Source organism: Agelaius phoeniceus, chromosome 5 (assembly GCF_051311805.1).
Source record: "Agelaius phoeniceus isolate bAgePho1 chromosome 5, bAgePho1.hap1, whole genome shotgun sequence".
Lineage (NCBI taxonomy): Eukaryota > Metazoa > Chordata > Aves > Passeriformes > Icteridae > Agelaius > Agelaius phoeniceus.
In genome coordinates, this window is record NC_135269.1 from 10,855,142 (window position 1) to 10,876,400 (window position 21,259).

The 21,259-nt window shown below is 44.2% G+C and overlaps 2 protein-coding genes across 6 annotated transcripts in view; one reads left to right on the forward strand and one right to left on the reverse strand.

Annotated features, from left to right (window-relative positions):
* The window catches only part of KIAA1549 (KIAA1549 ortholog), a 143,003-nt gene extending 139,122 nt beyond the window's left edge, over nucleotides 1-3,881 (forward strand). For 2 of the 5 annotated variants that reach the window (XM_077178280.1, XM_077178282.1), the window contains one exon: nucleotides 1,470-3,881. In XM_077178280.1, coding sequence (XP_077034395.1) covers nucleotides 1,470-1,724 — 255 coding nt within the window. In that variant the 3' untranslated portion in view covers nucleotides 1,725-3,881. Of the gene's footprint in view, nucleotides 1-429; nucleotides 473-1,469 lie in introns of all 5 variants that reach the window. The other 3 variants (XM_077178283.1, XM_077178281.1, XM_077178284.1) reach the window with 3 other exon arrangements.
* Nucleotides 3,882-11,934: 8,053 nt separating this feature from the next.
* Nucleotides 11,935-16,795, reverse strand: TMEM213 (transmembrane protein 213). The gene is made up of 3 exons (XM_054632361.2): nucleotides 16,157-16,795; nucleotides 13,669-13,722; nucleotides 11,935-12,831 (listed from the first exon to the last, which is right to left on the reverse strand). Exons 1-3 carry the CDS (start codon nucleotides 16,236-16,238, stop codon nucleotides 12,662-12,664), a joined length of 306 nt encoding a protein of 101 aa, XP_054488336.1. The 5' UTR covers nucleotides 16,239-16,795; the 3' UTR covers nucleotides 11,935-12,661.
* Between the last annotated feature and the right edge of the window lie 4,464 nt (nucleotides 16,796-21,259).

The window sequence follows — 21,259 nt, forward strand, 5'->3', positions numbered from 1 at the left end:
AACAATCAGGAGACCCATTCATTCCTTTCTGATACTGAAATCACCTCTCTTTTATAAGAAATAAGACAGGATGTTACTTGGAAAACCTTTACCTATCATTCTTCTATTAAAGCCTCTTTTCCCCTTAATCTGTCTCTCAGAATTAACAGTATAAAGGAGGAGTGCTGTATGTGAGCTGCACAAGAGATTCAGAATCTATTATTAATTCTACTTTATACAAAATGGCTTAAAATTTCTTCCTTTGTATTATGAGAGATGTTAAGGAACTTGCTCCCATGCATTTTTGAGTGTTCCCTGCACATGCTGCCACTGTCGCTGCAGGTCTCCCGTATCCTTCCCAGGCTCTGCTTTTGTAATGTCTTCCTTCCCCTCCCCCTTGCTCCCAAATCCTCTTTTAGCTGACCTTGCTGTCCTTTCTTCCCCCATCAGGCTGCTCTCTCTGCTACTCCTTAAGGCTTGTTCCCAGACCAAGGTAGTGCTCACGGACTTGTGGTGGCTGTGCTCTGAGCCTGCTGCTCCCCCTGCAAGGGGATCACCTTGCTTTGCTCCCACCTGTGCCTTCCAGTCCTCTGTGTCCCATTTTCTTCAGGCTGTCTCCCAGCCTTCAGCAATTTGAAGCAAGAGGAAACACTTGCTTCAGGGTTGTCAGCTGGAATCTGGATTTTCAAAATGTGCCTTGTTTGTGTCTGTACTGGGAGTTGCTGCAGTCTCCCTGTGTACTGTAAATCCATGCTTTGTTTTAGTGTAAGCAGATTGTCTTGCAGAAGGACAAGCCATAAACTCAGGCTTCTGTTCTCTGTCTCTTGTTTTGTTAGAAAATGTACATTACTGAACAAAGGCAGAATTAACCCCTCCCTGCCCTGAAACAATGATTGTCCCTAAGCTGGCATAGCGTTTCTCAGATATTGATTATGGAAAAATCTAAACTTTCAAATCCTAGTAGTTTTCTTCTGCTGCTTCTTCTGTTGACAGTGTTTTCCTGGGCACTGGTCAGTCACAGAGTCCTCAAATGTGTACAGTCTGAACAGGCAAAGCAGGCAGGAAAAGGGAAGGTTGAAATAGTTGTATCTCTGCTTATAAATAATATGGAGAAATGACAGCCAGGGAAAAAAATGATTTGCCTGCTGTCTTTTAGGAAGTTCATGGAAGTGGATGGTAAGAGAAGCCAATTCTGTTGATTTCCAGTCCTGTGGGGTTTCTCCCCATCTCCTTCCATTTCAGTTTCTAAACATACTGTAGATTGGAAAGAGGGTCTCTGAATTTGAGGCAGTCCAACAGTTTTGTGTAAACTTGTTGTTTTGTGCTCCATAAGAGACATCACTCATTCATGTGACAGAAGAGCCGTTGCAGCAGATACAAGCATCTCCATGTTGTTTTGCCCCCTGTTCTTTGCCTTTTTGCATTCTTGTCTTTTCTGGGATAATCACGTTTATTCAGGAAATACAATAATGGTTTCTCCCTTTTTCCAGACGCATATGCATGGACACCAAGAATATTCCTCCTCACCAGTATTCCAGATGCAGAGGACTTCAGCCAGGCAGCCCTCAGCACCTCCTGCTCAGCTTCCACACAACAGCCTTCAGGGCCAGGGCCTTTGCTACACCACCAGTTCCACTGAGGACCTCCAGCCAGGTCACTCGTCAGCCTCTCTTATCAAAGCAATTAGAGAAGAACTTCTGCGGCTTTCTCAGAAACAGACAACAGTGCAGAACTTCCATAGTTGATTTAGCATTCCCTTGCAAATCTGCCAGGTATCTGCTTCCTATGGAAGCAAAGACTCAGAGGAAATCAGCAATGTTGTTCTCACAAAGGAAGGAACTTCCACAGCTCTGTTGACAGCACTCTGGAAAAATCAAAAAAGGCAACAAAATGAGAATTGTAAGGAGAGATGGGGGACAAACAGGGTAAATCATCAGTGTCATCACAAGTAATATTAATTAATCTGCTAATATTACGGTGCTCCTCTTCTCTCCTTACTCTCATTCAGGCTAACACATAAATAAAACCATAGGTCAAGAACTCAGTACTCCAGCAACAACAACAAAAAAAATTACAGGAACTATCTCCAAGAATGATGGACTCCTTTTTCTAAGGAAGTAGGTGATGTTTTTAATGAACTGAGATGACATTTTGCAAGAGATTACAAGTATTCTTATCTCTCCAGTGCTTATGGGGAACTGGTTTGTGTTGCTGTTCTGCAGGATTGCAAACTGTATCAACTTAAGGGTCTTGAAGGTCCAGTCTCACATAGGAATCACTTTGGTTGTCAGGAACAATGGGACTGCTTAGAAAAAAAGTCTTTATGAGTTACTTGTATTAAACTGGAACAATAATTGTTACAGCTCTGTGGTTCCGAATGGAGCTACCCTCTGCACTCTTCCTTGTTTTCCTTCTGGTGCTGAAGCTTCAAGTGTTCCTTCATCTTCAATGTTTGCAAAGTGAAACATTGGCCTTGTATAATTAAGAAAATACTTGTAGACTCATTCAGGCTGGAAAAAGAAAGCAAAGCATACAAACAGAAAGGGCTTGGTATCTAATTTGTTTAAAAATTACTGAAAACTGGAAGGGGAGTATTCAGCCACAGTTGAATTTGGGGAAATGTGTGTGTATATCTTTAAAACACCATATTTGCATACTAAATGCTCTTGCAAGACCAGCGATAAACTATTGCCACTCTGTAGTTTGCTTTGTGGACAGAAACCAATCCAGCCTGACTGGTACAGGGTCACCAGCATTATGTTATAAATTGATGTCCTAAATCATTGCTTATGTTTGGATCTGAATAATTTTAGTGGAAGTCAGTGACAGTTTAGAGCATTAACATAGGCTTAGATTTGCAGTTTTGAGACAGTTTCTATATTTATACTTGTTTCCACTGTCCCTTTGGACAAAGGGTAAGCATTATGCCCATGGTAAGAATGGTACGTGCCATGGAACTGTTTTGTCGCTGTTTTTTTCAGAGTTTTTATTTAAAATTAGCTATGAATTTACTAATATTGGCCATTGCATAACTGTACCTGACATAATACACACGGACATTTTGCTTAAGTCACGATTGGTTGAAGTGTTTTCATTTTCAGGTCAGAGTGGACTAAAGCTACTAAACTGGCACAGGGATGGAGGGCAGGCTCAGTGTTGGTGAGGAGGCTTGGGAGCCCCACCCTAGGGCAATGGACAGCAGGAGAATTAGGTGCTGCAGTGTTTCAAACACGAGCAGATGGCAGTGCTTGGGGGTCTGAGGAGCAGAGATCTGCCAGAGAGAGCACTGAGCAGCCAGGCAGGGGCTGCATTTGCCTCACTTACTGGGGTAGAAATGGCAGTGGTGAAATACAGGTACCATAACACCGGTGTGGTGTGGTGTGGTGGTCCTTGGCTGCCACATCTGCTCCTGGCTCCAGTGCACGGTTCACTAAGGACAGCAGGACTAAGACTGAAATGAAAACAACTGGGAGGATGTGGTGGAAGAAGTCCATACCTTATTCATGTCCTCCAAACCTTATTCCTGAAGTGTGTCCATCATACTGGCAGCCGAAACCAAAACCTCCGTTGCTCGCTGATGTGGAAAAAAAGATGGTATGTCTCCCTCTTTTCTAGGAAGCTCTGATATTTTTCTGTTTACCTATGATCATCAAAATGCTGTATGAAACTGTTTTGAGGGACTTAGAGTAATGAAGCAGTTATTATAATACTGAAATTAATTTCCAGTTCCCTGGCCTATATGTGAAGCCCTCATGAGCACCGGTTAAGGTTTGAAAGGAATCAGGACACCAGCATGGTTGTAACAGCAGTACCAACAGGTCACTATGATTTGAATTTTTTAAGTTTTTTGTGTGATAACTCTAGGATAAAAATAAACATTTGTTTTCTGCCAACTTTGTAAACATGAATGTTGCCAATACTTCTGCAAAATGCCAGGTTTTGCAGAATGAAGAGTGTATCAGGCAGTGTTCATTTGGTCGTTTTGACAGCACTGAAGACTGACTGTTGCTAAGTGTTCCCATTAAAACCATCTCTTTCAGACCCCACGTCCTTCTCCAGTTTAATTCTGTAGTGAGCTCAGAGACCGATGCTTATAAAAATATTAGCACATTACTGTGACTTCAAGAAAATGTGGACTTCTAGGAGGTAAATTAATTTTGTCTGGTTCCAGCTATTTAAGAACAATATGTTCTCTGTGAAATGAGAGCTTTGAAATTTAGAGGTACTTAAGCCACTTCTCTTTTTTTTTTTTTTTTTTTGCTAGTGATGGTGATGATGCTACTGTAAAATTCCATCTTCTTATATTTGGATGTGTATCATTTCTCTTTTCAGTCCCTAATCTTATGAAGAACACATGATAAATATGTATTTGTAAATAAAAGAGGCTTTCTGATGAAGAAAACTCTCTTTAAAACTTTCAACAGGATAGTAAAATATAAGAAAGCTGTGTTTGGAAGTTATGTTCTCAGGTTGGCTGGAGACCTGATCCAGTGTCCAAAAAATTGGTATGGCCTAGTCTGTATCTTCATATAGGAAGAAAAGTAACATCAGTTACCAGCCACCAGTTCCAAGAACAGCCTTAACAAGATAGACCCACTTTTTTTGCAGCTACAGGAAAAGCTGTTTTTTTATGTGCTACAAAAGGATTCTGAGGAATGCATGTGCCAGAATGTGTTTCCACTTGGAAATTCTGGGGGGAGAAAATCTGCAAGTTTCTGCATCCCTGTGTGCTTGACTTCTTTCACCAGTTTTTTTTTTATTGCCCTATTAAAAGGCAGGAGGGTGAAACCAAACAAACTTAAAGTATCCTATATTTAAGTATCTGTTAATGAATCTCCTGGTCTGTAAACATCAATCAGATGAAAAGTTGGTACAGGCACAGAAAGCTGTTACCAACTGTTGCATCCATTTCCATGACTAAACCATCTGGTTCATGGAATCCTCGGGCTCTTCCCTTTCTTCACAATTTTCCTTGACATTTGTGTTTAGTCTCTGTTTAGTTTGGCACATAAAAGAACTTGGCAAGATGAAAACTACGTAATTTAGCATGCTTGGTTTCCTTTTCATGGCCAGAATGTTGACCCCCAACCTGCTTCTTAGCTCCAAAATTTTTGGAGCTAAGTGAAGTGTTACAGTTATTTTTCATACACTCAGTGTGGAAGGTGGGGTGTGCTTCAGTACTATAAAATATTCTCCACCAGGATGTGAAATGTGGTCATTTCACACCAGTGGCTGTGGGCTTTTTTTCTCAGGGGAGAAAACCTTGCTTTTAGGAGGAGCAAACTGCATAGGTGCTGGGCTGGGAATGTTAAAAATGGCCAGTCTGGAGCAAGAAGTGGAACCTTAGTGACTCTTTGCAATGTGTTGTACTTGCAGTGTTTGGATCAGGCTCCTTTCAGAGGTTGGGGAGCAGCAGTCAGTGTCAGCCAAGGTCTGTGAGTGTCACCCTGCCCCAGGAGGCTGCTGTGGTGCTGGCTACCCCAGTATGGTGACATTTATGGACACAGGTAAATAACAGAGTGATCACCCAAAAGTGCATGTTCCTGCCCAGCCAGTGCCTCTAAACTGGACCATGAACAGCAGAGAACCTGTCTTAGAAAGAGGCTGTGTACAGCAATCGTAACTCCCCAAGAACCACAACAGCTCACGCTGCTGTTGTTAACTCATGGCTTGAAAACACGCTTGGTGGATTACATAAGGAAGCTGGGTGTATATTCAAGCCCAAGGGAAGTCACCAGTTGTGTGATCTGGGTGACAGTAGGCAGCTGAACTCACTTTTTTAACTTTTCCCCTCACTACATTCCTCACTTCTCCAGCTATCATAGTTTTCAGCTCAAGGAAGAAATGTGCATTTTCTATTGTGTGCCTTAACTAGCAGTTCCTTGTGAGCAGGTGCCAGTCCTTGAAAATTCCCTATTTTGGCCAAGAGCTTTGAAGTGGCAGGATAAAGAACATCTGTGCCTTTGAGGTGGGGACATGTTGTGGGCCATTTGCAGATGCAAAGAAATGAATGGATTTTTTTTTTTTTAAATAGCACCAGTTTGGTGTGTTCTGAATATGGACAGGAACCTGGAAATTGATTAAGAATAAAAAGGATGACATCTGATTGTCAGAAGGCAGAGGGCACCAATCAGGTCTCCAGGACCACTTGTGACAGTGCTCTGTAAAGAGAGGTGAAATCTTAGGGATTTCCCCCTTGTCCCACTCAAGCAGAGTCCATGACAGCCCCTCTTTGCAGTTCTTCACCACTTGCAGTGCTGGTTTGCATGGGTGAGGAACATCTTTCATCAGTGAGACTCCCAAAATCAGTTCACCATGGCTGTGGAGTTTTTCCAGGACTGTTTAAATGTGCCTAGAGACCAGTAGCAGCTTTGAATCACTTAAATGTGGAAATCAAACTCCAGTTCCCTTTTGTAGAGGGTATGTTTTTTTTCTTCCTGTTAGATTTTATTTAGAAATGGAGCAGACAGGATGGGGATGTATTCTGCTGTCACCAGTAGACCTGTTCATGGCTCAGCCTGAGGCATAGGATTGACAGGTCAGATCCAAACATTGCTCTGCATGTTGCCCCTGGCTGCACCTACATGAGTTCCACTGAAAACCATGGAGCCACATGAATTGGAAGAATTCATCCTACAGTTTCTTTAGTGCAGTTTGGGATGCACTTGGCAAGATGTTCTAGCTCTGCTGTACAAGATACCAGGCTGAGTTTACTCACACAGGGTAAGAAACTTGAGAAGCAACAATCCCATGGACTTGCACTGCCTTTTTAAGAGACTTTTCTGGAGTGGGGCTGCAGTCCCATGAATCCCACTGAAGACTGATAGATTAAGAGGTTACATTAATGTTAGGGAAATACACATTTCTTTGCACTTCGTAGTTTGTGGAGATGGAATGTTTTGTCTTGATTTTTGTGTTACTTTTTCTTGGTACCTTTTATACATCAAATATTTTTTCCTTTGTAATGGCCACTCATATTTAGTTTTGAATAGTTCTTACTCCATAACTGGAAGTCTGTGTTTAGGCTGTTGCATCCAAACTGGAATAAAGTATTGGCACATTTGAACAAATGCTCTGAAGAATCTTTTGAAACAAATGCAAAACCTCCTTGGATCCCTGACATGGTGCTTTTTGAGTTCACTTGCAGAAATCCTCTTATTGCCACATGTAGAGCAGGTGAAATGAATTGAGAACTAAAGAGTTGAAAGATGAAAATTATTGGTTTGCATTTCCAGATATATTCAAATGTACATACTTCTTAAGAGCTCTGTAGTGTTCCCCAGAAGGCTTCTCAAATATTTTCGTCCCAGGGCTTCTTGGAAGTTGGTTTCCTGATCCAGGCTGTTAGAAGGATTTATTGCTGTGCATGATTTAAAAGCAGTAGCTGCATGTTGTTTGTGTTTCAGGAGCAATTTTTTGATATTGAAGGAGAATTAATGCTGTGTTGTATTTGGCAATGCACAGCACTCTTTTGAGCCTAAAACACAGATCTGAAAGAAACTTGACTAAAGAAAAAATTTAAAAATAATGTGATGATGAAAAAGCAGAAATCTTTTAAGGAACTTAAGGAAGTAAGTTCCTTATTCCTAAAAAGAAAGCTTTTAAGGACTTAAGGAAATAGGAGAAAGGGTTGTGGATTTGCCACTGTCAGTAATAATTCAGCATAGCCACCAAATATGAAATAGTTCAAGTTCAGTGCAGTACAGGTGATGTGAGCATCCGCAAACTTCTGAACTGATTGCTGGATTTGTGTCCATGCAGTCCTGGATAAAAGGGTTTCAGGAAAGTTGCTTTGTATTTTGCATGGAACACTCCCAGTCAAGCATTCCCATGGATGATTTTGATCCTGACAATTATTTCTGTCTTTGCTGTTGATGGTGGCACGGGAATCTCCTGTTTAGAAGATCTGTAATGCACAGCCATGTATTGACATTACTGCTGCATCCTCCTGCACTTCACTGCTGTGTGGAAGAAAATTTGCTGGGGTGATGGAAACGATGCTCTTGTTTTTGCAGAGTAGAACTGCAGTGAAGTTACAAGAAGTTCTTTGTCACTTCCAGCAGACAGCATCACTGACACAACATTGCTTACAATAATCTAGCTCTGCCAGGGTGCAGAGAGTGCCCTTTCCTGTCTGTAGCTGAAAGAGCACTCAGCACTAGTACCAGTGGGCATTATTTAGTCTTCTCAAGGAGGAGCTGACCTCTCTTAGCTAATGTTGTCACATCTGTATAGTATTGCTCAGTTAAAACATGGTGCTTTCTTCATGTATTTGAGCCCAGAGGGTTGCTACATTAGAACTTGCATAGTTTTGAACTAATCTGACTTATATACACAATGTGTTGAAATGCCATGAAGGGGGAACAGTCTAGTAGAGGTGGAGCTTTGCAGGTGTCTCCTTTCTCCCATTTAGACAAAGCTGTGGAAAACCTGAAGTACTTTAATTTTTGCTCCAGAAGCCAGGCTGTCAAGGTCATGCTGTCAAACTGGACAGGAAAAGTCACAAGTCTCTTACAGCTAGTTTTTTTTTCAAGTAGTTTTCAGACTTGCAATACTGCATTGTTTATGTTGTGGTTTATTTCTGGATGGTTATTGCAAACTAGGAGTTGGAAATTAGCTCATTGAACATGTTTGATTCTGGGACAGAAACCTGCAGTGAACTTTGAATTCCACAACAGATACTGGTGCCACAAATGCCAAAAAATAAGCAGAATCTGGAGTGTAAGGATAAGAGAGGTTGGTTTGCTTCTCAAGAATGCCTATATTCCATTCCTTGGTAGTAACTAATGACAATAAGTTTTTGAAATCCTAGATTTTGTAATGACTTTATCAAAATTCCTACAGAGTCCCAGCACAGAGCACCTTTTCTTGTGAATTTAACCTCTGTCTTGTCTGTGTGTTTCATGTGAGTAGGGAGCCCAGATGCTTGCCAGTTTTCATTCCTCTAGTGATTTGGCAAAGTGTAATCATTGTAAAGTGCAATTGCTTAATATGTAGCTCATTCACTAAAACCCCAAGGATCAAGGCAGTGAGTAATGTGAGTCATTACCAAAGCAGTGGTATCTGAAAGGATGAAGAGTCATGCATCAAGTACCAATCCATTTAGGCTCAAATTCAGAATTGTTTAAAAATCACTAGTTGGATGTGATTGATATTATCTCCAGGCAAATTAAAGCAGTTACCTGCAATGCTGTGCTGCTGCTTTTCTCCTTTGTTATTAAAAGTACTGCTCAGTTACATGTCCCCAGTGCTCTGTTTGTCTGTCTGAAACACTTGCAGACCAGCAGCTTTCCCAGGTGCCATCTGCATCTCCCTTCCCTTTTCAGGCACTACTTATCATCGTGCCTGAGATTCAGAAACTTGGTGCAGAAAATAGGAAGAACTCTGCTGATGTGGTCAGCAGTGCTGTGGTTCAAATTTGTGAATTTTATTCACACTTTTTTTTTTCCCAGCCAGGTTTCAACAATTTTCTTGGTTTTCTTTGTACTAAATCATAAGAGCAGGAATAGATTTTTTTTCTCCATCTTGTTCCGCCTAGTGCCATGAGGTTGTATGTAGAAGTCTGAGGAGGCACCCAGGTTTAACACAAAAAGGATTTATGCATGCTGATAAATCAGTGGTTATGCTTTGCTTCCAAGGTTTCCTGTGGGAATAAAAATGACAGGGTTCCTAAAATACAGTGAAAAAACCCCAAAGAACAAAACAAGGCATGTGCTGGATGTTTGTGTAGCTCCCTTGAAGTCAGCAGGGGTTGGACAGCATTGCACTAGTTGGGATCTACAATTAGAGGTATTAAATTGTGAGTGATATTAAGAGCATGAAATAATACACAATAAATGTGAACATCAGTCTGCAGCTCTGCTCATGGACCACTTTTATAAGGCATTGTAATATACAGTCATGTGTATTTAATTTGTGCTTTTGTATGTTTAATTTGTGCATCAAGACCAGACCACAGCCTTCAACTGTGACTCAGTTGCTTTTAAATGAGGGTTACAACCCACAACCACTGCTCCTGTGTGTTCCCTGGATAAAATTATTCCAGGAAATGTAACAGCAGACTACAGATCATCTTTACATTTTAGAAATCAGGTATGTATAATCCATTTTTGCCTACTAATTTCTGTCTTTATATCAATTCCTCAAGTCTGTCAGATGCAAATTTTTAATTCAGTGCTTTCTGTAACTGGACAAGCACTGACACCACCATTAGGGCTTTTCTCCTCCTTTTGTAAATTGAGTTGTTTTGCACTGTACTTGTGATTGCCCTTAGGATCAGTACAGCACAGAGTGTGTACCTCAGAGAGTCCCTTTAAAATAATACTTTGCCCTGTAATATGTAGAAACAGATAAGATGTTTCCATTGATATCCTTGGAGCCTGTGGAACACTGTCACCTTGTTTAGGGATCCCAGTGGCTTTCTAAGTGGCTCCATCAAATGATTTGAAGGAGAAGCAGCTGCAGATCAAACCTGACAATGTCAGATGTCAGAGTAGGTGATGCAGGAAGAAGCAACCCTGTCACATCAGATCAGAGGTTTACAGGTCAATGATCTAGAAAAAATGTACATTTCACGGCAGAAATTGTCTGTGAGGCGTACTCCATTTTTATACCTGATTTTTGTGGAGGCTTGGGTATCACCTCTGAACACAGGCACACAAAATCCTTGAGGGCACTACATTATGACAAAATATGGAGTTTTTTTTCCTTTTCTCCCCCCCCCATTTGGTTGAGCTGGGAATCCTCAAAGGAAGTTGCAAGAAGCAAAACCTGAGGTTTAAGTCCACTACAACCCTTGAAGGTGTCTGCACTGTTTTGGAAAGTGTGAAGAATGAACAAGCTGTGCTTCTACAGGCAGGCTTTAGGAAGCCCCACAGTTGCCCAGTTGTTGGGCATCACATGCTAAAAACTCAAAGACATGCAAAACATGTCTTTGAAACATGAAACATGTTTTTATGAAATATATCCCCTCAAAGATGAAGAGCAGTGCCATATCCAGCAGGCACTTCTGTGTTCCCAACCCAGAGAAAAATGCCTGTAAGAGGAGATTTGCAGAAGGTAGACATGAAGGCAGTAAATGGAGATTTTTTTCACAGTATCTTTCACATTGCTTTCACATTGTTTTCTGTTATTAAAACTAATATAACAGGAAAAAATTATGTATGTAGGTAGAAGACTTGTAGTACCTGAGTGACTGCAGTGGTTTAACTGTCAGCTCACTCTCTTTACATTTTGGTGTTGGCTGAGAGCCCTTTGTTTCTGTAAGTTTGTGTGGCAAGAAGTTGAGTGTCTCCAGCACTGAGATTTGTTGTGTGAAAATTACTTTTGTTTCAATTGCTGTGTATTGAAATGTTGAGAATTGAGCCCTTCCCTTTCAAAATTTACTTTTCTGACATGAGCATCTCTGTTCAGCGTTTCACCCTGAAAGAATTTTTGTCTTTAATGATAACAGTGATAGGGAAGGATGTATTTTCTTTTCCTCAGTGTCTAATTTGCCCCTGTTCCTCTTGATGGGGGCTAGTTGATAAGGGACAGCTGCCCATCACTTTGAAGTGACCAAATTGTCCTGATTGAAGTGTTAATTGTGCCAGAATTAGTAGGAAGAGTCTTAAACTGATTTCTGTCATTTCTCACTCATGAAGTTACATACTGATGAGCTGATGGGAGAGTATAATTATTTCTAGCAGATAAAGATCTCCAATGGTGTTTTTTAGATTTAAAAGTAACTTTTTATGTTTAATTTCAGTTGATTTCTAGCAGGTTTGCTAACCTTGTGTAGATATAGGTAGGTTTAATGCTGATTTATTGAGATAGAAATAAAACTGGTGCAACTACACCAATCAGAGTTTGACTGCAGTGAGGCAAACCCTCCTGCATGAATACATCTTCTGAGATTCCTGTTTCTAACAATTTCTAAGCCTTATCCATATAAACCATTCAGTGAGAGTCTTTCAATCAATAAAAGTGTTTATTATCATCTTGGATAAATAGGAACAGTTTTGTGCATGAATTGGATATGCTGGTTTAAACCTGCTTGCCACAGTTCAGCTTGGCTTAGTTTCAGGCAGGTGAAAGCTGAATAAATACATCCAACATTCAATTCCTGCAACACAGTTCACATCTAAATAGCTCTGGAAAAATTAGTTTTATTTTCAAACCAGCCCAAACAATCCCTAAGTTTCCATAAGTCTTCCCATGTATCAGTTTATAGACTTTTAAATATCACAGGTTAGTGAGTGAAAAGGCTTCAGTAAAGTCAATTAATTGCTTCCACTTATTGATGTGACCTGGCCTATAGCTTAGTAATGGCTCTGGTAATGTTGCTGCTCCAGAAAATAGCTTTATTTGCCAAGTTTCTGTGTAAAACCCAAAGGCTATGTGCTATAGGCTGGTCACTGGTCCCTCAGCCTCTCGCTGCTGTGCTCACAGCAAGCATGAGAGGGCTCAGGGACAAGTGGGGGTTTTGTACTGTGGCAGGTACGTGGTGGCTTTCAGGGACTTGCCTGCTCCACACCTTCTGGCAGCTCCAGCCTGCCAGAGAGGGTGAAGTCTCAGCAGCTGCCCTGCCTGGATCTGGCCTTTTTGGGCTGGAGGTGTTTTCCCTTTCCCTTTTGTTTCTCAGCAAATATTTGAAATGCTCTGTCAGTCTGCCCAGTGCTGCTGTTTTCTGGCTCGCTCTGCTTCAGGCCACCAAGTATTTGGGTTCGTCAGGCCTGAGCTTCATGATCTTGTCCATGCAGAGCAGGATGAGGGTGAGGAACCAGAGGCTCCAGCCGACGGCTGCTGCGATCCACCCGTAGTCATCCATGCCCGAGGGGCAGCACGTGGCTGCCTGCCTGCAGAAGTTCACATCTGGGGGAGGAGAAGTGAAGTGAGCCCACAGGAGGCTGAGTACATGACAGGTTTCCTTCACTAGAGAGGGCAGATGGCTTCTGCCCTATCACTCTGCCTTGGCAGCTTTCTTCTAAGCCTGGCTCTTAAGCTGGTGGATGATTCTGGAGGAGTGGTGGGACCTCGGGTTGTTTGGGGCTGGCTGTCAATGCAGGGTCCCCCTGACCTTGGTGTAATTAGCACTGACTCCATGATGCAGAAGGCTGAACCATTGCTTTATTCCTCTATACTCTATTAATACTATATTCTTAAGAAACCCATAACCCCTTCTAGCCAGTCTGATACAGCTTTGGCCTCATTGGTCCACCAACTAAAACACCACCGCCTCTTTGGTAAACAAATCTCCATAACACATTCCACTTTTGCCTGGCAACGGGTGCAGCAAGTGGAGATAAGAATTGTTTTAATTCTTTCTCTGAGCTTTCTGACAGCCTTCCCCAGAGGAAATGCCTGGGAAGGCCTGTCCCTGCTCTCTGTGGCCAGAGAGCTGCTGCCCCAGCTGGCTGTTTGGGGGGAAAGGGGTCTTCTTGGGAACCCCTATCATGCCTGCAGGCAGTCTGGCAGGGAGCTTTAGGACACAGACTGGCTATCAATTAATCTGTTCAAAGCTATCAGTCTGTCTCAATGTACCTAAGATATCACACCATGACAGTGGAGGAGTCTTAGAAATGCATCCTAGAGGTTGGCCCACAATGGAAGACTTGAGAAGAGATAAATCCCTTTCCAGGACAGCTTCTCAGTCACTGTGCAGACTCATCACCTAAATTTAACAGGTAGTAATTATTTATGAAGACTTACTAAGACACGATGGTTCATACTCAGTTGTTGAAACATTGGAGATGTCTTCAGCTGCTGCCAGAAGGAAAGCACAGGACAAAAGGTAAGTTGGATTAGAAAAGTGATGTTGGGCATCAAGCAGGAAAATCTGAAAGCCATTGGCCTTGTAGAGGTCTGTAGGGTGGAAGCAACTTATTTTCTTTAAGTTCCTGTCCCTAAACATTGCTGTATTAGGTTTTGCTTCCTTATCCCACCACTTTTAACTCCAGCTCCAGAGACTTGCTCTAGCAGCATCCCTCAGGAGCAGGTGAATCTCTGCACCTCTGCCTTGCTGTGACCCTGGCTGGGCCATGCCCTGGGAGCTCAGATTAACCACTGTCCTTGCCCAGGCTGCAGGGGCAGAATGAGCAAGCACGGAAAGGGGAGACACCACTCAGTGGCATGGAGAGATCCATGGCCAGCAGGCTCTACCTCTGCCTCCTTTTACCCTTGGAAAATCCCAGAGTGTACAGGAGTGTGGCAGAGCCGAGGGCTGAGCCACCTTTGGGGAGCCTCAGCAGGTCCATCAAGGCCCCAGCTTTGGCTTTGCTGCAGGTCAGAGCACCTGAAACTGCTCTGGCTGGACTCTGGTTCCTACCAGCACGGTAGCCAGCTCAGGGTGGAAAATACAACATCCAGAAATAAGTCAGGAGGGAGAGGCCTGGAGCTTTGATGAGCATTCTGCCTCTTTATCCTGCTCCCTACCCAGAATCAGCACACACACACACACTCTGATACAACTCTGTAGCTGGTGTCCAGCTCTCCAAATCTGCTCATGGTGTCACAGGCCAAACCCTCCTTAGTCCTCTTAATACTGCCTTGCCCCTACAGCACTGCAGGATCAAACCAGGACGCCTGCAGGGGTAAAACACAATCTGCACTGGTCCCTGTGCATCTGCCCCACTACAGAAGGAAGGGGATCAGAGAAACACCCCTTCCTGTCAGCAGCACAGTTAAATTCAGCCAGGTAGAGTATTTCCTGCACAGACATGAAAAGTGGCCTAGGGAGGCTGCAGTAGTGAGGACTCCTGCTGCATGGAGAAGCCCTAATGTGCTGCTGGTCCATGGACCAGGCAGAAGCCATGAGAGATCTATTTCCAGCCAAGGCAACACTCTGAGCTGGTAATTTGGAATGTAATAGAGAAAATCAGCACCAGCTTGGTTTCACCAAAGACTAAAATAATAGCTCAGGTTTAGTTTCAGCTCAGGAAAACAAAACAGAATGAGACACATTTGACCAAAGATTTGCTTTGAGTTTGTTGTTTTCCAAGTAACAGCAAGTAAACCGAGGTTGTCCTGCAGGACATGTTCCCCTTGGGGTCACCTGCTCTTGCCCAGCTCTGTGTTTTGAGCTGATCCATCATCAGCAACACCAGAGCTTTCCCTGTGGCTCTGCCATGCTCAGAGTGAGCCCCTGGGCAACCTGCTTCAGGGAAGGGTCCGACTATTCCCCATTCTTCTGTCTGACTCTGGTAGGATTTGCAGAATGACCTTGGCCAAGCCCATGGTTTGTTTTCTCAGTTAATAAGTACCTCACAGAAGAATCATTAAAACCTGTGTATGACCTGTGGAAGGAAGTACTGCAGAATGCCAGGTGCTGGTTTGTGGTTTTAAATCTTGCAGCCCAAAGAACAGGCTGTCAAAGCCAGCCCATCTTTAAACAGCTGGCAGCTCTCATCTGGTGCTGATACACAAATGCAGGCTGTAGCCTGGTGAGAAAGGAGCAGCTCACAGGTCCTATTTACATTTTGGTTTTCTTCTACTATTAAGGTGGTACTAAAGCCACATTTTCTGCAAAAAGCTTGTCATGAAAGTGAAATCAGACTACAGTGATCCTAATGGGGGGTCTTGCAGGTGGTCCTTTGCTTCAGCAAGCAGGAGAAGGCCAAGTAACAGTGGCCTCTGTCTCCTTGCCATTCAGAGGAGCCACCTGCAACTCAGTCACAGTTACAGTGGCTCTGTAAATAGCTGGCAAAAAACCATCCCTTTACAGTGTGATCAGTCATGTCTAGTAATTCTCATCAGCATTAATTAATTAATTCCAGCTCTTCATGCTTTTTAGGTGAAGCGAGGGAGTGCCCCCTTATTTTTAAAGAACAAATTACTGTTGGTGGGCAGTACATGAAGGCATTGAGAGGAGCAGGGGGAAGGGCAGGGTATCAGAATGGGAGAGGGAGAGGGAGAGGGAGAGGGAGAGGGAGAGGGAGAGGGAGAGGGAGAGGGAGAGGGAGAGGGAGAGGGAGAAGAGAAGAGAAGAGAGGAGAGGAGAGGAGAGGAGAGGAGAGGAGAGAAGAGAGAAGAGAAGAGAAGAGAAAAGAGAAGAGAAGAGAAGAGAAGAGAAGAGAAGAGAAGAGAAGAGAAGAGAAGAGAAGAGAAGAGAAGAGAAGAGAAGAGAAGAGAAGAGAAGAGAAGAGAAGAGAAGAGAAGAGAAGAGAAGAGAAGAGAAGAGAAGAGAAGAGAAGAGAAATACCTGCAGAGCAGGAATCCCAGAGGGCAGCGGCGAGGCAGAGCACAGCGAGGGCTGCCCGGGGCTCACAGGACAAGCGCTTCATGCCGAGGGTGCCACTCCAGTGTCTCCACAGAGCAGGTGGCTGTCACTGTCGCTGTCAGATCTGCTGCAGCAGTCCCTCGGTGAGCTCAGGGAGCCGCTGCGCTGGGCAGAGGGTGGAGCAAGGGAGCTTCCTGCTGCCAGGACACCTTGAACTTCCCTGCCACAGCCAGGTGAGGAAAGAGAAGGGCTCTGACCAAAACAGCTTCAGTGGGAGGTGGATACTAGGAGGTGGCCCCTGAAGGTTAAGCCTGAAGGTTTCTCTCCAGGATATGCTGCAGCTGGAAGGAGGAAGGGCCTCCAGAGCCAGCCCTTCCCAACAGGGTCCCAGGCAGCTTCTGTCTTTTGAGTCCTGTGAAGATGGTTTAATAGAGCCAGAAAGGAGCAGAGGACTGGAGCTTTGTCTCCCAGTTTGGTGATTTTTGTTTTACATGTTCACTGGCTTGACTTGCAGTAAAGTGATGCTTTTTTGAAATAACTGTGTGGAATCCCAAAAACCAGCAGCATTAGGTCTGCTTTTGTTCTTTCCCTGTGAGCACAGCTCTCTCCCTGCCTCCATCACCCTCTGCAAAGTGATTCTGGAAGGGCTGTTCTTTCTTCTCTGGTGGCTATTGCACCTCCTCCTTGGGATGTGCCAAGCAGAATCTGAGCCTTCCTGCAAGCATAGCTCTGTCTGCACCCAGTAGGGATGACAGAAAAATGATGCTCTCTGGAGAGCAGGGATTTTTCTGCAATCCTGGCTGGAAAAGTCACACCGTAAAGTGCATGTGGTGTTGTCCTGGTCTGATGAGCAGCACACTTTGCTGCTCTTCCCCAGGCTGTTGGCTGTGCTTGCTCCTCTCTTTGACGTGATGATATCCTTGTTAGAGGAAACATCGGGCATGAAATCAGGCAGGAAGGCACTGGCAGAGGTGAGCTCTGCAGGGAGCAGGTTGCTGGTGCTCTTCTGCAGTGGTCACTCATGGCTTTGGGTGCTCATGCTGGAAGAAACCTGTCTGGGATCTGCTGTGGATTTGCAGACATTTTAGGGGAGGCATGGGGCAAGGCATGTGGGGCAGCAGTCCTTGTGGGATGGAGAGCATTTAACAAATTTCTCTCTTTTCCCTTCCATATGGCTGAAAGCCACAGGAAAGGACATAACAGGCTTCCCACATGAATGGCACACACCAGGGTACAGCTCTGCAAGGCTGTGAGGTTGATTTGGTCTCCCTTCATTTAAGGAAAACCTTGACAGCAAAACCCACATGGGTTTAGCCCTGCCCAGTGTTTCTGTGGGGTGAAGCCGCTTGTCCTCACCACCAAAAATGCTCTGCTCCCACCTAGCTGTGAATATTTCCAGGATGCATCAGGACAAGGCAGCCAGATGTTCCCCAGGCAGAGGGCACACGGAGCTGCAGGTGAAGGCAGGTCAGGCATGTGTGCCCAACCTGTTTTCATGTCAACACTCCACCACCAGTGCTGGCAGAGCTGGAGCTGTGCTGGCTGGTCTGTGACAGCCCCCTCCTGCTGCTGCTGTCCTCCTGTCCTTCAGCTGACACCCGAGGTGTGGCACCAGGTGAGGCCTGGGGCTGTGACCCAGCAGCCACCGCCCCCGGTAGTCAAGAGTCACAGCAGGAGAGATGCTGTAAAATGCTCAGAGCTGCTTGAAATTCACCCCTGGGATAATTTTCGCTCTGGCTTGTTTCAATGTCTCAGCCTCCTTTTGTGGAGGTTGCCTTTAAGTTGTATATTTTCCTGAGCTACCTGTTGCATCAAAACTAAACTTTAACTCTTTAAGTGGGAAGGCTCCTCTGCTGTCTGCCAGATTTGCCTTTCCATTTTGAATTTCTCACCTTCTATTCCCACTGAAAATTGACCTGGCAATTAATTTTGCAAAAGTAAATGAATTCAAAAGTATTCTCTGCAGCACAAAATGCTTGAGGAGAAACAAAAAGACAAAACTGATCTGCTATTGCATGAATGATTCCATTTTTAATGAAATCTCTTTTGCATTTTAACTATTAACTAAATACTCTTTGTCAGCTTGTAGGCAAATGTCCCCATTTCTAAGGGATGCTGAAGATGCTTTTGCACAATTAACATAATGTGTTTCCTTTCTTTTCCAAATGGTGTTCCCTCCGTGGCTCAGAAAGGGCTGCTCCAAAGTCTCCTGAAGCAGAGAACAGGCTGCGCTTGGCTTCAGTGATTTTTGGATCAGGTTGGAAATGAAGGCTCTGCTTGATAAGTTCAGACACAATGGGAGCTCTGCAAAATCATTTCCTGACACAGATTTGGATTTGTTTCATTTCTTCTCTGTAACACGTTTATATTTCAGGGCTGTGACTGCCTGGAGAGCGATAAGACACTCCAGAGCCTTCCCCTGATTTCTACTCCCATCTCCCTCCACGAGGGTGCCCTGGCATGTGAGGCACAACTGCAGACCCTGCAGAGATGGTGCTTCCTTTCCTTGGGCTCCCATTTCCATGCTGTTCTCAAGACAAGACTCTTTACTCTAAAATTAGGTCCTTCCCCAGCTCTCCTCTTGGAAATTCTTCCACAGTGTGTAGAGCTGCTGGGCAGCTTTCCCTGATGGTTATGGAGGAGGCAATAGCTACTGTGGGGTAGATTTTGTGCCACAGAGAGCTTCAAGGCTAAGATTCTCTGGTGACCAAAGTATTGCCCTTGACACATCACCAGGTGTGGCTCTCAGGAAGTTCTTAACCTTTATCACACACAAACACACTCACTCTGTGTGTGTGTATACATATTCTGTTTACATAGGCAACTGGTTTGTATTTCTCATTCCAAATGAAATCTGATTGCTGCTGCTGAAAAAAAAAAAAAAAGCTCAAAATCTTAAACCTGCTGCCAATAATGTGTCCATCAGGGAGGGGGCCAATTTGTTTGCTGTTTTCATTGATGTGAAAAAAAAAGGCATCTAAGATAAAGCTACCTGTGAACAGGGGCATTGGTTTTTAAAACTCAGACAAAAAAAATGTCAAAACCACAAAGGTTTTACTCTTTAATGCTTAAACTCACAAAGTTTTTACTCTTTAAAAATGAAAGAAGGGGAGAGGGGATGTGCTGTCACACAGAGGAAAGCAAGTCTAGCATTTTGGAAAACAGCACAACCCTGCCCTTTGTGTTCTCCAGTCCAGGCTGGGGGTGGTATTAGACAAATGTTGAGCCTGTGGCCCTGCTGTGACCTCATGCTGTCCATCTGGAGACCCCAGAGAGAGGGCTCCAGAGCAGCCAGGCAGTGAAGGGCTGGGAGAAAGGCTGCCTTCAGCTCACCCAGGCAGAGCTGCCTGCACCAACAAAGAGCCCACTGATGGGGCTGCTCCTCATGGCCAGCCATCATCATCATCTCATCTGCATTAATGGGATTATTAGAAAATAATGTTCTTACTTCCACATGCCAGAGGCATGAAACAGGATAGGCTTTCTTCTTCTCTCCTCTCTGCTTCTCACCCAGGGAGGGTGGGGGAGGGCAGCAGAGAGGCTTTATCCCTGCTCACTCCTTGGCCAGCAGGATGGAGCAGCCAGCTTGCTGCAGCTTGCTCTGGGGATGGACTGTGCTTTGGGGGGCTGAGGAAGAGCAGCAAAGGAACAAAGAGGAAGCAAAGCCTGGTGTCATCAGATGAGCACGGGGGGAAGAATGTGGTCAGAGGTGAGGGGAGCAGCCTGAGGAGCTGTTTTGTTTTGTTGTGTCAATATGCACCAGTTTGGGACTGAATGATGACTCCTGTTGTTTGGTATCTCTCCATGGGCTGGAAGGCAAAGTCCTCCCTTTGCCTCACCAGCTTCTCCCCAGCCCTGTGGGGCATCCACACAGTCAATGGCAGTGACTTCACATCTGCCTGATCAAGGTAATTTCCAATTTCCTGACAGAAGGTGCTGACCTTCATCAGCCTTTAGTCCCTTGCTTTGGTAGCACTGATAGAGAAAGCAGAGCCCACCATGGGCAGTGGCTGGTCCAGGAGAAGCACAGAGCAGCCAAAGGGGGTGGGAGCCCCACAGCCAGTTCATCTGGGGGGTTTGCTGAGCAAAATGCACGTTTTATGCCCACCTGTCAAAAATACCTTGTAACTTTTAGTATCTCCTTTTTGGGTCACATAGCTTGATACAGAGCAAGCTTGGACTTGAGCAGGTGGCAGGACCCTTCTCACCAAGCTGACTTTGTGAAGTGGGACAACTCTTTGTTGCTTTTGAATAGAAAACCCCTGCAGTGGGAAACCCTCTGCTGCTACTTGTTTTTTTGGCAGTGTTTCCATAGACTAACTAAATCCTTTGGCTTGTTGGGCCAGGGTTACTGGGTACCTCCAAAAGAACAGGTCTGAGAAAGCATTTCTTTAAGGCTACTTTACTATTTTATATAGCCATGCATTTTGATTAGTTCTTATTTTGGGAGTGTGACTGTGTTTGCAGGGGTCTTAGGATGAGGGAAGAGACAAGGATCTGACTCCATGTTTCAGAAGGCTTGATTTATTATTTTATGATATATATTATATTAAAACTATACTAAAAGAATAGAAGAAAGGATCTCATCAGAAGGCTAGCTAAGAATAGAAAAAGAATGATAACAAAGCCTTGTGGCTTGGACCTCTCTGTCTGGGCCAGCTGGACTGTGATTGGCCATTAATTAGAAACAACCAGCATGAGCCAATCACAGATCCACCTGTTGCATTCCACAGCAGCAGATAACCATTGCTTACATTTTGTTCTTGAAGTCTCTCAGCTTCTCAGGAGGAAAAATCCTAAGGAAAGGATTTTTCATAAAAGATGTCTGTGACATAGGAGGGATTTTTTTTTTTTTTATTAGTTCTTATTTTGGGAGGGAATTTTTTTTCTGGGTGCTAGATTTAGTACTTCCCCAGCTTGCCTTTTTTTCATCAGGATGAAACCCTGCCTCCTCAGTGGGAGATAAGCCACTGGTTTTAGGTGGGGCCAAATTTCTCTCGGGACCCCTTGCTTTAGTGGCCGAAGTGGCAGAGAGTCTATAAAGCCCCTTTTGCCCCCCAGCAGTGGTTATGTCAGGGGTTGCGA